The 14,763-nt window shown below is 34.9% G+C and overlaps 1 protein-coding gene across 8 annotated transcripts in view; it reads left to right on the forward strand.

Annotated features, from left to right (window-relative positions):
• The window catches only part of LOC120625896 (cAMP-specific 3',5'-cyclic phosphodiesterase), a 504,305-nt gene that overhangs the window by 486,295 nt on the left and 3,247 nt on the right, over positions 1–14,763 (forward strand). For all 8 annotated transcript variants that reach the window (XM_039893163.1, XM_039893161.1, XM_039893160.1 and 5 more), the window contains 3 exons: positions 9,066–9,159; positions 13,334–13,443; positions 13,577–14,704. In XM_039893163.1, the coding sequence (XP_039749097.1) occupies positions 9,066–9,159; positions 13,334–13,443; positions 13,577–14,704 (1,332 nt within the window). The remainder of the gene's footprint in view (positions 1–9,065; positions 9,160–13,333; positions 13,444–13,576; positions 14,705–14,763) is intronic.

A 14,763-nucleotide genomic window follows, 5' to 3' on the forward strand; every position in this document is an offset into this window, starting at 1 on the left:
AATAATTATCTACCTCTCTGCAAGTCTCGTCAAATTTTTTTCGATGATCATTAGCATAAGAGGCACAAGATTCTAAACGGCTGACAGACATCTATTTAAAAGACATTTATTTGTAATAGTATAATATAGATTAAGTTATTTTGAGCATCAGATGACTTAACCCACCTATGAATCAATTAAAAAAAAGAATAGCCAACAAGCTAACTTTTATTATTAATTTAAAAGAATAATGGAAATATGGGTAAATGGGACACGCTAAAGTCCTCACATACAAAGAGATACTACATTTTGCGACTCTTCTTTTCGTAATCATTGACCCAGATATTCTACCGCCAATTTATCGTGATATATCGATTGGAAAATATTCTTAAGTTTTCCTTGTTGTGATATATCCTTACAATTTGCTCAGTGAGGCTAGTTTTTAGTTTAACACAATTTTACTTGTGACCAAGTGACAAGTATGGCCACATATTCTATCTATTGTTAACAAAATATTGGAAAAGAGATGCTGCATTATGTTGAAGACCTATCGAAAAAGGATTTAAAACCTTCCAAATCAGCAACATTTAGCTCTATGGTTTAAGATTGGTTAGGTGGACTGAAATTGTCTGAAAAAACTGCAGGCACAAACAAAGTGAATGCGTTTTTAAATACCTAGAGTATGGCATGGTAATGAGATTATGGTGATAACTATATTCGCAAACTTAAAACTACAGCAACGTGGGTTCTATAAGTTAAAGAAGAAGACCGAACGTCTAAGTGCAAGCTTAACGCTAAACTGAGAGGTCGTATTATAAGCCAGTGTCGAGAACGAGAAAAAAATATTATTATTATTTTCGTTATTTGGTCATTGTTTTGTCAGATGCGTGTATTCGCAAGACAAGAAAAAATACGGAACTTTTTCTATTCTCACAAAATGGTATTTGTTTTGCATAAACAACGTCCCCTCCCTTCACGATTTCCCAGAAACACTTCTTCTATCAGTATAGGAAATTGCTCTTATAAATCATTATGCCAGATTTGAAAAATATGCATTGTTAGTCTGACACAAAAATCTTAAAGTAGGTCATTATATTATGCTCTAGCTAATTATAAAAAACGAGGTTAAATATACCTACTCTTAATGGACCAAATCCATCAAAACTTCAAACATAAAACATAAGGTAATACAGTTCAGCCGCAGAAGCGCTCCGTATAATACCGACACAAGTCCCGGAACTTTGTCTTGAAGTAACATTCAAAGTTTTACAAATTCTAAGAGGTTTCAGTTCAGTTTAGATGGTTTAAGTTATAGAAATATATTTGGAAAGTTGCAAAATGTTTATGTCTTACATTGACTTAAACTTACACTTTGCACCACATGTCCACAAAACCAAAATTATCTGTTATAATAATATACAATTACCTACCAGTTCTGTGGTTACATTCGACATTAAGTTTATGTCGGGGAGTCCAAAATGTTGACTTTCTGGTTTTGACCTTTAATAAAGAACTTGAAGGAAGTAAATACAAAACTAACTAAATTGCATATTTTTACCAAAACATATTGCAAAATTTGACATATCTAATTTATGAAATAATCTTCATACCACGTAAGCCTTAAACTAAAACTAAAAATAATAAAATTGTTCCTTGATATGTTTGATTTTAATATTTGAAGGCTGAGAAATATTAACCCGCGATGTGACATGTCTTGTGACTTGTGAGGCAAAAAATCAAACAACCTTTTCCTAAATATAATATGCATGTTCATCGCAACGCCTTATACCAATATCATAGTCAATGTTGGATTATATTGAGCCTTTACCGCCGAATTAGCGTAACCAACAAATATTTATTTTTCAAAAGAAGCTTTGAACACATAAATATCAGCAATAAGCGTTCTAAAGCTATCTACAACGTCAAGTAAATTTTTCAATTATTGTATAGGCTCGCTTTCACGGCTATTTAAAAAACTTTTTATTAACAGAAGAACTATCTTTACCTATACGCTGAATATAGAAAATATATTTAGTTTCAAATAAGTAGCCCTTAACATGATCCTCCTTATTGAGTTCCCTGGTCCATTAACGCGTTTTATGTCTAAAAAAATAACGAAATTTTCAATCGTCATTATTAGACATAGAATATTAAACACGGAAATAACCTTTATAAGAAATAAAACGTATGTTTTCAAATATATACACGCGCGGCTTCGTTTCTTTTGCTAACCGAGTGATAAATATGCAACCCGCATCAGCCACTAATAGCTACTGAACACAGATCTTCTTCCAGGAAATAAGTGTATAGAACTTTGACCATCCATGCTGCTCCGATGCTAGATAATAGCCACTTTTACGATTCCACTCTCCCAGTTGCCTCACAAATTGTTTAGCCAGATGTAGATTCAGTCTTAATGTAACAGGATATCGTTTTAAGCGGAACTCCAACGAGCGGTATAACGTCAAAGCGTACGTGGATTTGCTGACGTACACGAGTTTTTAAGGTTTTGTTTACATTTCAATATTCGATCCTTCACAAGCAGAAAAGGTTCGAATATTGATATGTAAATACGCGAACGTTTGTTCTCGATTTCCCTTCAATATTGATTTGCGTGATACTTTTACAGGCTTCTGTGAACTCAGTCTGACTCAGTTACAAATGTAGGTTACGTTATACTTTATTTCTCAAATGTCTGGGTAAAAGCGTACGTACTCTTACGACCGGGTTAGATACTTTTGTTCCACATTCACTTCTAATATAAGTGTTTTGGATATTTTCCAAAGTGTATGCAGTAGGTGCTCTTTTCTAACTTGTTATGCAAGCTCTTCCTAACTCTTTTCAGCAGTAAAACTGAATTTTACTACTTCATTTTACGTAACTACTAGAAACCGGCTGAGACTTCGCAGGGGAAGCACAGTAAACCATGCCAAAGAATTGATTTCTGGTTGGCAAATATTTTTCAGAATCTTACAAGAGGAACAGTTGAGAAATTTGCCTCGAACTACATATTTGCGGAGCCCAATTCCACGAAACAGTGTTTTTATATAACTCTGACGAGACGAGAAGGACAGCAAAATGTTCGCCGTCTTATGGGTTAGCTTTAGAAACAAAATTTAGTTAAACCACGATTTGCTGCACGTTTAAATGTTCAAATTGCAGCCCTGAATCCAATTGAACGTGTAAACTGAGCTAATCGTACTCGATCGCGTTTGGATTCAACAGTGAAATTACTACTCGACTGTCTTTCGGAATTATATCAGATATCACTGGAGAACTTTATCCTGCGTGATAATTACGTTTTATAAATGTAAAGAAGCTTTGTTTAAATTGGTAATTACTACGATTTCGGCGTTATGTGCGTTTTTAATTTAAGCAATTAATACATCACTTACGATGAAGGATAATATAATGAGGAGCCCAGAGTGCTTGACAGTTCTCCATAATGTGCCCAAAGATATGTGAAGTCGTCTAATACCTACGCACTTACTTAGCCAGGGTTTAGCCCAGGGTCTATGGGCTATAACCCCTTTTCACTCCGAGCGGAGACCCATGCCCTGTCATGGACTGGTACTGGGTTTATAATGATGGGTATGATGATAATATATAATTACTATGATAATAATTACTGTCAATTAAGTTGCGAAAAATCCAGCTATCTAATAGCTTTACTGGCGAACGCTGCATACATTATTTCAGAGCTACTTTTAACTTTAATAAATTAAAGACTTTAACTTCGCAGAATCAGGCTATGAGTTGGTGAAAACCAATTGAGATCCAGTACTTTACCCATCTCTGAGATCTCGCGGAACGTTGACTTCGCACCAAATAAAAAAAAAGCAGGATCTTATTTCGTTTTCGTACTCGTATCAACTTTGTAAAAGGCATTTCTTCGAATATCGATTCACCTAATGCTAAGGAACCGTTTTACGGTAGTCTCGAAAAAATGGTGAATGACAAACGATAATTTATCCGGTTGCACAACCACAGAAATATAGTCTTTTTTTGAGAGAGATAATTTTATTTTAAGAAGTTTTGAGTACTAAATTAATTCGGAGTTAAGATTTTAATTCATTTATTTTAGGTTATTCATAGGTAGGCACACTGTTGATGATCCAAAATCCAAAATAAAAAGAATTCAAACTACAAGTTGAAGATATTTTACGTTATCAAAAAGACAGGATGAACTTTTTTTTTAAATATGAATATAATTTGGCATCCATTCTGTTGACTCACTCTATTATAGAGATGCGAAAGCACAAACAATGCGGTAGTCCGCAGTTCTTTATTTGGAATAAGTCCAAAATGTTCTCAAATCTATTGATTTTTCTATAAGTTTTATGAGCAAGCAAACGAATTCTCATACACAGATACACTTATTATGATCATGATATACGCAATACAAAATATATATAAATAATTGTGACAGGTCAAAACCAAATTCTAAAAACAGGATGGCCTGTTTTTAATCAATAAAGACAAACGACAATAAAATAAGTTTACAGATATTACAAGATGATCTCTAACCCTCAATGAAGGATACAATTCGGTTGTTATATCTATCTATGTCACAGTAATTTAGATCAAATCACACACAAAGCTTCTACGAAATGGTCCTTCGACCCTTCAGAAGCTTTTAAGATCCGGGTTCATCTCGTATGTTATGAGAGCTTAAGTACAACAAAATAATCAAGGTATATAAATAAGAAATTCTGCGAAAAAATGATTCGTAGAAAAAATATGGACGCAACTTGTTCTCTGCCAAAAGATATTCGTCATCCATTACGTTTGACAATAATTAGACCCAGATAAATAGTCATCGCTTAGCGTTAGTCGAAAGCATAACCCCGCAGAGAGCTTCTATGACTTATCTAAGCACGGTTTCTCATACCGACTTATAAACGGGTCTATTGGCAATGCTTTGCTTACCACGAACATAGCCATAGCTCAAGCCAAAGTACAACTTTCCTTAAATTTTTCGGATGCATTCACATACTAAAAATTGTTAAGCAATCTAAATGAAGTAAAATTAATAAATTTGTTGGTTTTTTAATTTTAATATTTAATGAATATTATTGAATTGAATCCAAACATAGTGTTTTAATTATAACACTATGTTTGGATTTTTATTGTTTATTTTTTAACATTAATTTTGTTTTTTTCTTAAATTCCTCAACCGCAAATATTCGACGCTCCGACGTGACCTAAATCAACAAGCATGCCACTGAATTAAAGTGAAAAGGTTTCTAATTTATCTAGGCCTTAGTAACATCTAGCCGAAGCTAGAAACTACACTAAGATAGAAGATAATTATGGTGTAAGTATACTTGATAGAAGATAATAGTAAATACGAATGTAGCATTTGAAATTCACATACCTACATCTCAGCTGTGGTGTATGCAAAAAAAAGTGATGACGCGATCGGATTTTTTTGTTCATTTTCGTTTTGATGTATTTTTATATTTTCGGTGTGAGTATTATATTATTTATCGAACGGAAGTTCTATTTCTTCCCAAGTATTTTTAAAGGCTTTAAATTAAAACGTTTATTTAAGTAGATAATCGATGGAAATAGTACAAAAAAACTGTTTAATTAATGTTCGGTCTGTGGATAAACACCCATCTATGCGGGGATGGGTGTTCTCCTCCTCCTTTCCTCGGAGAACACGTTATGCCATAGGTTCCGTTTGTTGTTGGAAACAAACGATAAATTATCGATAACCAAACCCCGCCTCCATAAGAAGAGGCCGGTGCTCAACGAATAAAGGCTGAAGAAGATATCGACGAATCGATTATCTGCATATGTCTCCTGACTCCTGAGACGTCAGACGTTATTTCTGTATCCTCTTTCAAAGTTAAGGATTATTCAAATTGTTCCATTAAAATGCAAACATCCTGTACTTTTTTACTGTGGTAGATGGCATAAACACCCGTATCACAATAAAAGGCAACGAGCATAAATTAGCATCCAACAATCGATTATCTATACACGCAAGATACGTATCGCAATTTGTCGGAGTTGGCGGAGACCTTGGCCGTCTCCACTTCCTATCCCGCTGTCATCAGGGATAACGGGCGAGGTGATAAGAAACTGTGTCAAGAGCATGTCTAAATTTACAAAACTTGAACGTCGCGTAGTTATCCAGCAATTTAATGTGTGACGCACTCGCTGTTTGCACTTACCAATAAGCTACGGTCATCAGGGCTACTTGCTTATCGCTTTAGCGGATCAATTTTTAATAAGCCACCTCCTTTTCAGCCTTACAAAATGAGGTGTTTATCAAAGCGTCAAAATTTCTTTGATGGCATTGATTCTCCATTGTTCTATCCCCTCACTTATCCCTATCCCTACTATCCCTACTAATATTATAAATGTGAATGTAAGTTTGTTTGTTAGGCTTTCACGCGAAAACTACTGAACCGATCCTCATGAAACTATGTAAACATATTCTTGGAAGTGTTAGAAGTAATATAGGATACTTTTTATCCCAACAATAAGCTCGGTTCTTTTGGGAGAGGGGATGAGTGTTCGACAATTTTACACCATAACTCCGACATATTATAACCGATTTAAATAATTATTTTTGTACTATAGAGGTTATAATATGTGTTTAATTATGCCCAAACTGTGCTTGGAGATTGAGGACAGAACTCCTCAGCGGACAGCAGCAAACCCCTCATTTAAGGTTTAGCGATACTGAGTACTTTAATTTTTTTTAGAACTACAACTATATTTAACGCCCCATCAAAAAACAAAACAAACGCAGACGAATTCGCGGGCAACAGCTAGTATTTAATAAAACCCTCTGGCTAACCTAAGGATTATGATTCAAATGGGCATATAATATGGGCATATAATGTGTGTTGGGCGTAGAAACATTTGTACTACAATAGTTATCTACGACGTTACATTATCTGGTACATATGTTTTACTTTATCAGATAGTAATGTTATATGTACCTAATATTTAACTAATTTAAAAATTCTTCGATTGTGTAAAATTTTCAGAAGCCATTTATCAGACGTTGTTAAAGGTCTAAAATCTTTATAAGTGTATATCGGAAGAATAAAATGTATATAAAAAAATGCCTCTACAACTATGATATTATCTAAAATAGGGCTTGGAAAAGTTTGGAAAATCCTATTTATTTTATTAATGGTTTTTATTAAATTATTTCTACACGGAGAAATTCCCCAGCGTTAGTTTATTTTATTTCATTACAATTTTATAAACAGTATTGTTAAATTCCGAAATTCTAAATTAGCTCTATTTGAACATAAAGTACGTTTATTTGTAATAACTATCATAAGGCAGCTTATATCAAGCTTATACAAGAGACCGCAATTTATCAATATGTTCGAACATTATATTATATTATATCTTGCTTTTGTGCAGGAGGTATCAAGAAGTTTTTCATTATTATAACTACTTTAGTAGTCTAATATGAAAATTGTCTACGCACGTTGTTTAAGTCGAAGCTTTGTCAATTTCATACTAATATGAAGCCTGCATCGTATACAGAGATTTAATTAAAAACAGTGTTCCCCTTTTCCTCCTTCGATAAAAGTAATTGCGGTTAACATACTCGTTCATGAGCAAACCGCAATTCAGTATAGGAGTTCCGTTATTAATTTTGTTGTGATGGCACTGCTGCTGGAAAAATCCCATTATATTTAGTTTTTTTTAATGTTATTTCTAAATTATTTTAATGTAGACGTATATTTTAAAAATGTAATTCGATGCAGTTTTTTTTAATACGTAGCTATTACAATTTCCACGCTTATTTCTGACCAGACCGTCATTCTTTTATTTAATCCCCTGATTACTTTGTTAAATTATATTTTTTACTCACTTTATTAATGGGTGTTACGAAATTGTCATGATTGTTGCGAAATAGAAATGAAATTCAGTTTATGTAGTTATTTTCAAGTCAGAGGTCACCTCATTCCTTACCCCCGCCTGACTTTACTTTGATTTTTTTTACTCTGTTACACACTCGCTGTCGAAAACTGTCTACCAAACAGTTTTCTAAGAGATATTTTAACTTAGTGCTACAACAATTTCTACTCGAGATATTTTATTAATCAGACTGATGCAGTGGCGACCCCAGCTTTTATTTGAAATGTAAACAATTTAAAACCAATAACGTTAAACTGGCTGTAAACCTTCATTAAAAACAATTGCGTACGCGACTTTTCAATTTCAATTGTACTGTTAATCAATTCTAGATGAAATTGATCAGATCCGTCGTTAGCTGAAGCTAAACACACATTTAAGATGCTACGAGTATCTATGAAATTTAAGAAGTTTTATGACGCGAAAAAAACCAAATGGACATGCACGCTACACGATTAAGTAAAAGATTCTCTACATAAAGTTAAAGCTACCTCTAAGGCAGTTACTAACCAGCAGTACCTAAATTTAGTGATAAAAATAATAAAACACTTTATGCGACGATTACCTACTTACCTGATTATTATCTTTACGTGCGATGTAATTTAGGAAACTATAAGAAATAAATTTGGAAAAGGGCACGTAGAATTTTAGGTCGCGCTTTAGTTGAAATCAAATCCGGTCATCTCAAGCTTTTAAGTGGGTTTTCAGGCTGACAACGATGCTCTAATCTGAAAACCCCATGCACTGAACGGTCTTATGACGTAGAGTAACAAAGATTCACAGGCTGCTTTGTTTAAACTTCATCCATAGGACTGAGAAAACTCTGAACTAAGATTACTAGAAAGCCAAGCAACTCATTAATTACCAAGAAGGCAATATTTCTGTACGTAGGCAGCTATGACTGATCGTGCTACGCTTAACTCGAGGCGCCGCATCCACGGCGCTTCAGTACACCGATAGCGCTCGCGACTAGCAGACGTATTGTAACCGTGACTTGAATTTATCTACGCGTTAAATTACGTTTGATTTATCGGAGTTTGTTTTTTTTGTTTTAATTTTTTTTTATAAACTACATGTGTTGTGAAATGCGCGTGTGCGCCGAGAGACAGTGTGTACGGTGTGCGCCGGCCCGCTGGCTTAAGAGGCGTGCTTCTCGAGTGGCGCACTCAATCGAGATGTTGCATTTCCAGTTCAAACGGATGCTGAACAAGGAGCTGAGCCATTTCTCGGAGTCCAGCAAGTCCGGCAACCAGATCTCGGAATACATCTGCTCCACTTTCTTGGGTATGTATCGATTAACTTAATACCTACTACATTTTTAAGTTTCATAATCTGTGCTAATTATGTTATACAGAAATCTCTGAAAATAGTGATCTACTTTTCAATCAGCATTTCTTGTATACCTGGTTTGTGTGTTTGGAAATGTTGTGTATGGCAGAATTAGCATCCAAATTTACACAAGCGCTATTATTGGGGTTGAATTTGTCCTTACGAAACAAATCATATTATGTAGGTACCTACCTAAGGGGCCATCCATAAAGTACGTCACACGAATTTTAGGCCTTTTGAACCCCTCCCCCCGTCCTGGTCACAGGTTGTCATATTTTTATAACCACCCCCCCCCCCCTTAAGTGACGTCACACATTTTTTAAATTTATGTATGTATTTAAAAATAATCGAGAGAAAACAGCTATTTTCATTTTTTACTTATTTTTATTAAATAGTATTTTAAATTTTAACATGTGACGTCACAAAAGTTTGACCCCCCATGCCCCTTGTCACACGATGTCACACTTCGGTGATACCCTCCCTCCCCATTAACGCAATGGCCCCTAATAAGCAATAAAAATACTAATTAAATGTCTGTTCACAAGGTACGTAGATAGGTATATATTGTTTTAAAATCTTATTTATCACTTTTAACAATAACAAAATAGTTGACTACTCTCCAAGTCAGGTGTTTATTTCTGCCAAATATTTTTTATCGGCTTTTTTTTTGCGTATATACACACCTATAAAATAATAAATGTAAATTATGTTAAGTATTTAATAAACATTGAGGAAGAATTATATAAAGCATAGTGTCAAAACATTGGTTCGATGATAACATAAGTGCGACCACACTTAGCATATTTAATATAAGTAATAAACATTTAACATAATATACATTGAATGATGATTGATGAATTATTGGTTTAGTTCAATAAAATCGTGAGTTCAAAATCGTGGATTGGGTATTAACAGTAAATATAAAGGACCTTATGGAAACTTTACATGAATTTGTACACTTCTTGTAGGTAATTTAATGTGAATTGTATAAGTCAAGAAACTATGTAAATAAATTGCGAAAGCGGAACGGTATTGTGAGGTTGAATAACTTTTGAACTGACTTTCTAAGTAGGCTTAACCCTAAGTCCCTTAATTTAGTGTTGAACAACTGCGTAACTTAAAAAGGCTTTGCTCGTAATCTATACGTAGTAGGTATATGCTCCTTGTACATAAAATATCATTGTATCAACTGATATCCTTGATATAAAAACATAATATAAGGTTTACTTTGTCTATAAAAACTATGAAATTTTTGTCTTGTATACAATGGAAATAAACACACAATATATAAGGTACATAACTGCGCCCTTTTCCTCGTTATTTCCAGTATACTTACCTACCTATATCAAATCACATTGCAATATTTATTACAATAATGATTGTAGATTATAATCTGAAGAACCAAAGAGCCTTTTGTAAATCCACCATAAATAACTTAGCAGAATTATATACCTATACGTACAAAAAAATGTATAGCATTTTATAATAACTTGGTATTTTTAATACAACTATTTCCGCAAGTATAAAAGTTAAGGTTTAATAAATACAGTTATGTCTATATACCTATAACTAAAGTTCCCGAACTGTAGTCTTTGTGCGTCATCAAATGCTATGTAGGGGGAAAAGTAGGTGTGTAACGTTTCCCCCCTCTAGTAACCTCGTTTCACAATTTTCTATAATTTATTAACTGAGGACAGAAGACTTTCACAGTATTGATTTCAGTATAAATAAAATGCAGTCTATTATTAGAGTCAAGGAAAGAGTTGTATACCAACCTTTGCATGTAAATAGCTCACTAATACATAGATAATCTTACATCTCTCTTCTTAATTTCTCTCAGTTTCATTCTCATCTTAAAATCGATAAGTCAATTTACTTTCATTTAGAGATTTTTGTACAATAGCCTCCGAACCTCTGTTTGAATTACAAATCAAAGAGTTAAAAATAGTACCTATACAGGTACTATTTTGGATTATACCTTAAGTAATTTCTAGAAGGTTAAATTGTACCTATTGATTTTTACAATGTTTCTGACATACTGACTGAATGTTGACTTTGTAATTGGCTTGTTTTGTAAATTAAGTAGGTGAATTTAAGTAGGGTTCAATTCTCGGGTAGGGGCAATTTGGGAATTTATAATTTCTGAATTTTCCCTGGACTGGTGGGAGGCTTTGGCCGTGGCTAGTTACAACCCCACCGACGCGACGCGCGACGTGCCACTAAGCGATTTAGTATTCCGGTGCGCTGTCGCGTGGAAATCCAAAAGGGAAAAGACTACCATTCTCCATAACAGGTTAGCCAGCTACCATCTTTAACACTTACGACCAGGTGAGATTGCTGTCAAGGGCTAACTTGTAGTGAAATAAAAAATAAAATATGTAAATAATAGACTATGGGCTATAATCAATAATGGTTTATGAATTATAAAGTATTTCTTCTGTAACACTTTGTAATAAATAATCAAGTTTCATGTTGTTTAGGCCAAACAATAATATTATTGAAATCGCACCAAAATACTGTCTATTCCGCAAATTAAATTCTTCTAAGAACTGTATTGTAAATATGTAAAGATGTCTAGAGTAAGCAATTATTACACCAACTGTTTCGAATGCCAATAAATAATCTTGCTTACGATAAATGGGATTGTTATTGTTACTTTGCACTGACTATTAATAAACTTGAATGTGAAATTTAGATTGGTTCATTGACATAATATTATTGAGTACATCAAGATAGCATGCATGATCTAGTGGGCCTGTAATTTATTTAATGGTAATTGGGGCTGGTACGCCGCACCTACTAAGCGGAGCGAAGATCAGAGCACATAAATATATTTCATAGATTAGAACTTATCTCTATATAAACATCAACTTGTTTACTCTGTTTGGACTACTAGCTATGATTTTGACGGTAGGTATAGATGATTTGGATTCACACGCTTTCATCGCAAAATATTATGTCTACCTCACTCGGTCTGTACACTGCGCTTTCCAGTGGGGGCCTCACTCCGCTGCACTAGGCCTAGGAGTCCCAAGGTACTAGAGTGACGACCCCCACTTGTCCGAACCGCTCATCTACGATCTACGACCTATGTACCCGCCCATAATAAAAAAAATATAGAGAAAACCTTTGCTTTGCAATGGTGAAATAAAAACAAACTTTAAATCTCTTTTTGATGATTTTAATTTGTAATATTATTTATTCTTATCATGCTTATCAAGAGAAAATGTCTATTTTTAAATTCGTCAGTCTATTTTTATATTTCTTCTGCATTATAATTTATATCGGAACGCACAGTGCTTTTATGATTAGATATTATAGGTAAAATGGACGCGTAGTAGTCACCCGCTATCGTTTAAATTGCGATAACTCGAGCCTCATAATCTGTTGTGTATTCGTACCAGGATTAGTTCATCACACTTTCTATAATCTCTTCGTATGCGATTTGATAAATTTCAAGTAGGAACGTCCCTCTAAAAATAAACTGCAAAAAATCTTCGAAATCGTATAGTGATATAAGTCCCTGAGATGACGCAAAGTTGTATCTATGTCAAAATGGTAGAAGTAGTAAATTACTTGTTATATAATACTGACTGTGACCCAGAAACGCGTATAAATCAAACACGTATTAAGCACTTCACATGTTCGCCTACTTTCTTTCGGCATTGATACCCAATGACACGATTTTGACGGAGATAATAAGTCCAACAGGCTTATGCTTAGCAAATTCGGCCTTTTTATTTATACCGCCATTTCAGGTCATCATAAAAATAACTAGACCGCACGTCGGCTTTTATTATCTACTTTATTTACAAGTTTGCCAATTTATCATCTCTACATATTTTGATACGTAACTCGTTATCTCGTAACTTAACAGTTTTTAAGTTTTTTTTCGTGAATACAAAAAGCAACGTTGTTGATACGTTCATATTTATGAATTTTTCTACTTCTTATCCTTCGCCATGACGGTTGGAGGCCTTTTCTTAGCTAACATAGCGTTATTATTACAATTTAATTGTTTGCCTTATTCTGTTGAACGAAAATGGGAGCTTTTTTTTATATGTACATACATTATCTAACAGTCACGAGTTTAAACAAGCATTATTGAAGAATTTTTGTTTTGCTTCAGATAAACAACAGGAGCTCGACATACCATCACTGCAAGTTGATGAAGCGTGTGAACGTATCAAGAAGAAGGAGAAGCCACGCCATGCCGGACCTGGTACTACAATGTCACAAGTGAGTTTAAAGATTATTTAAATTTTAGGGGACTTATAGACTACTGAAGAAATAAGTGGATTCAATTGTGAAATTTTATAACGGTGACGTACCTTTACCAAATTTAATAACAAATCTGTTTCTTCGTTTGCAGATATCTGGTGTTAAAAGGGCACTTACTCACACAAACAGTTTCACTGGTGAACGTGTGCCAAGATACGGAGTTGAAACTCCACACGAAGAAGAGTTGGGCCAACTTTTAGGAGAAATTGATCGCTGGGGCGTTGATATTTTCCGGATTGGTGATCTTTCTTGCGGCCGTCCTCTGACCGCCGTTGCATACGCTGCCTTCACCTCCAGAGAGCTGTTAACTACATTGCAGATACCATCGCGCACTTTCCTTGCATTCGCTGTGACCCTCGAGGAGCACTACATTCGCGATAATCCATTTCACAACTCTCTGCATGCTGCGGACGTCACACAATCAACAAACGTACTCCTTAACACGCCCGCTCTTGATGCTGTGTTTACACCAATTGAAGTGTGTGCAGCTTTATTCGCTGCATGTGTTCATGACGTTGACCATCCCGGTCTAACAAACCAATTTCTCGTTAACTCAAGCTCTGAGTTGGCTTTAATGTATAACGATGAATCTGTACTAGAAAACCACCATCTCGCTGTCGCCTTCAAACTTCTGCAGAATGATGGCTGCGATATATTCGTTAACCTCCACAAGAAACAAAGGCAAACGTTGCGCAAAATGGTTATTGATATGGTACTTTCCACTGACATGTCCAAACATATGAGCCTACTGGCAGATCTCAAAACTATGGTAGAGACTAAAAAGGTTGCTGGTAGTGGAGTATTGTTACTGGATAACTACACTGATCGAATACAGGTTCTAGAAAATCTCGTACACTGTGCTGATTTAAGCAACCCTACGAAACCATTACCGCTATACAAGCGATGGGTGGCGTTACTCATGGAAGAGTTCTTCCAGCAAGGAGACCGTGAACGAGAACAGGGCATGGATATAAGCCCTATGTGCGACAGACATAACGCTACAATTGAGAAATCTCAAGTAGGTTTTATTGACTACATTGTGCATCCACTTTGGGAGACGTGGGCGGACCTGGTACACCCAGATGCCCAAGACATTCTGGATACTTTAGAAGAAAACCGCGATTACTACCAAAGCATGATTCCTCCGTCACCACCGCCAGCACCCATTCAATCACATTCAGGAGCCGATGACGAGCGTCCCGAACAAATAAGATTTCAAGTGAGTTGAGTTTTCATATAAGCAATTTCCTTTTGTATTTACAGAGAAATTCAATAGAT

The sequence above is a fragment of the Pararge aegeria genome, chromosome 8 (assembly GCF_905163445.1).
Source record: "Pararge aegeria chromosome 8, ilParAegt1.1, whole genome shotgun sequence".
NCBI classification, from domain to species: Eukaryota; Metazoa; Arthropoda; class Insecta; order Lepidoptera; family Nymphalidae; genus Pararge; species Pararge aegeria.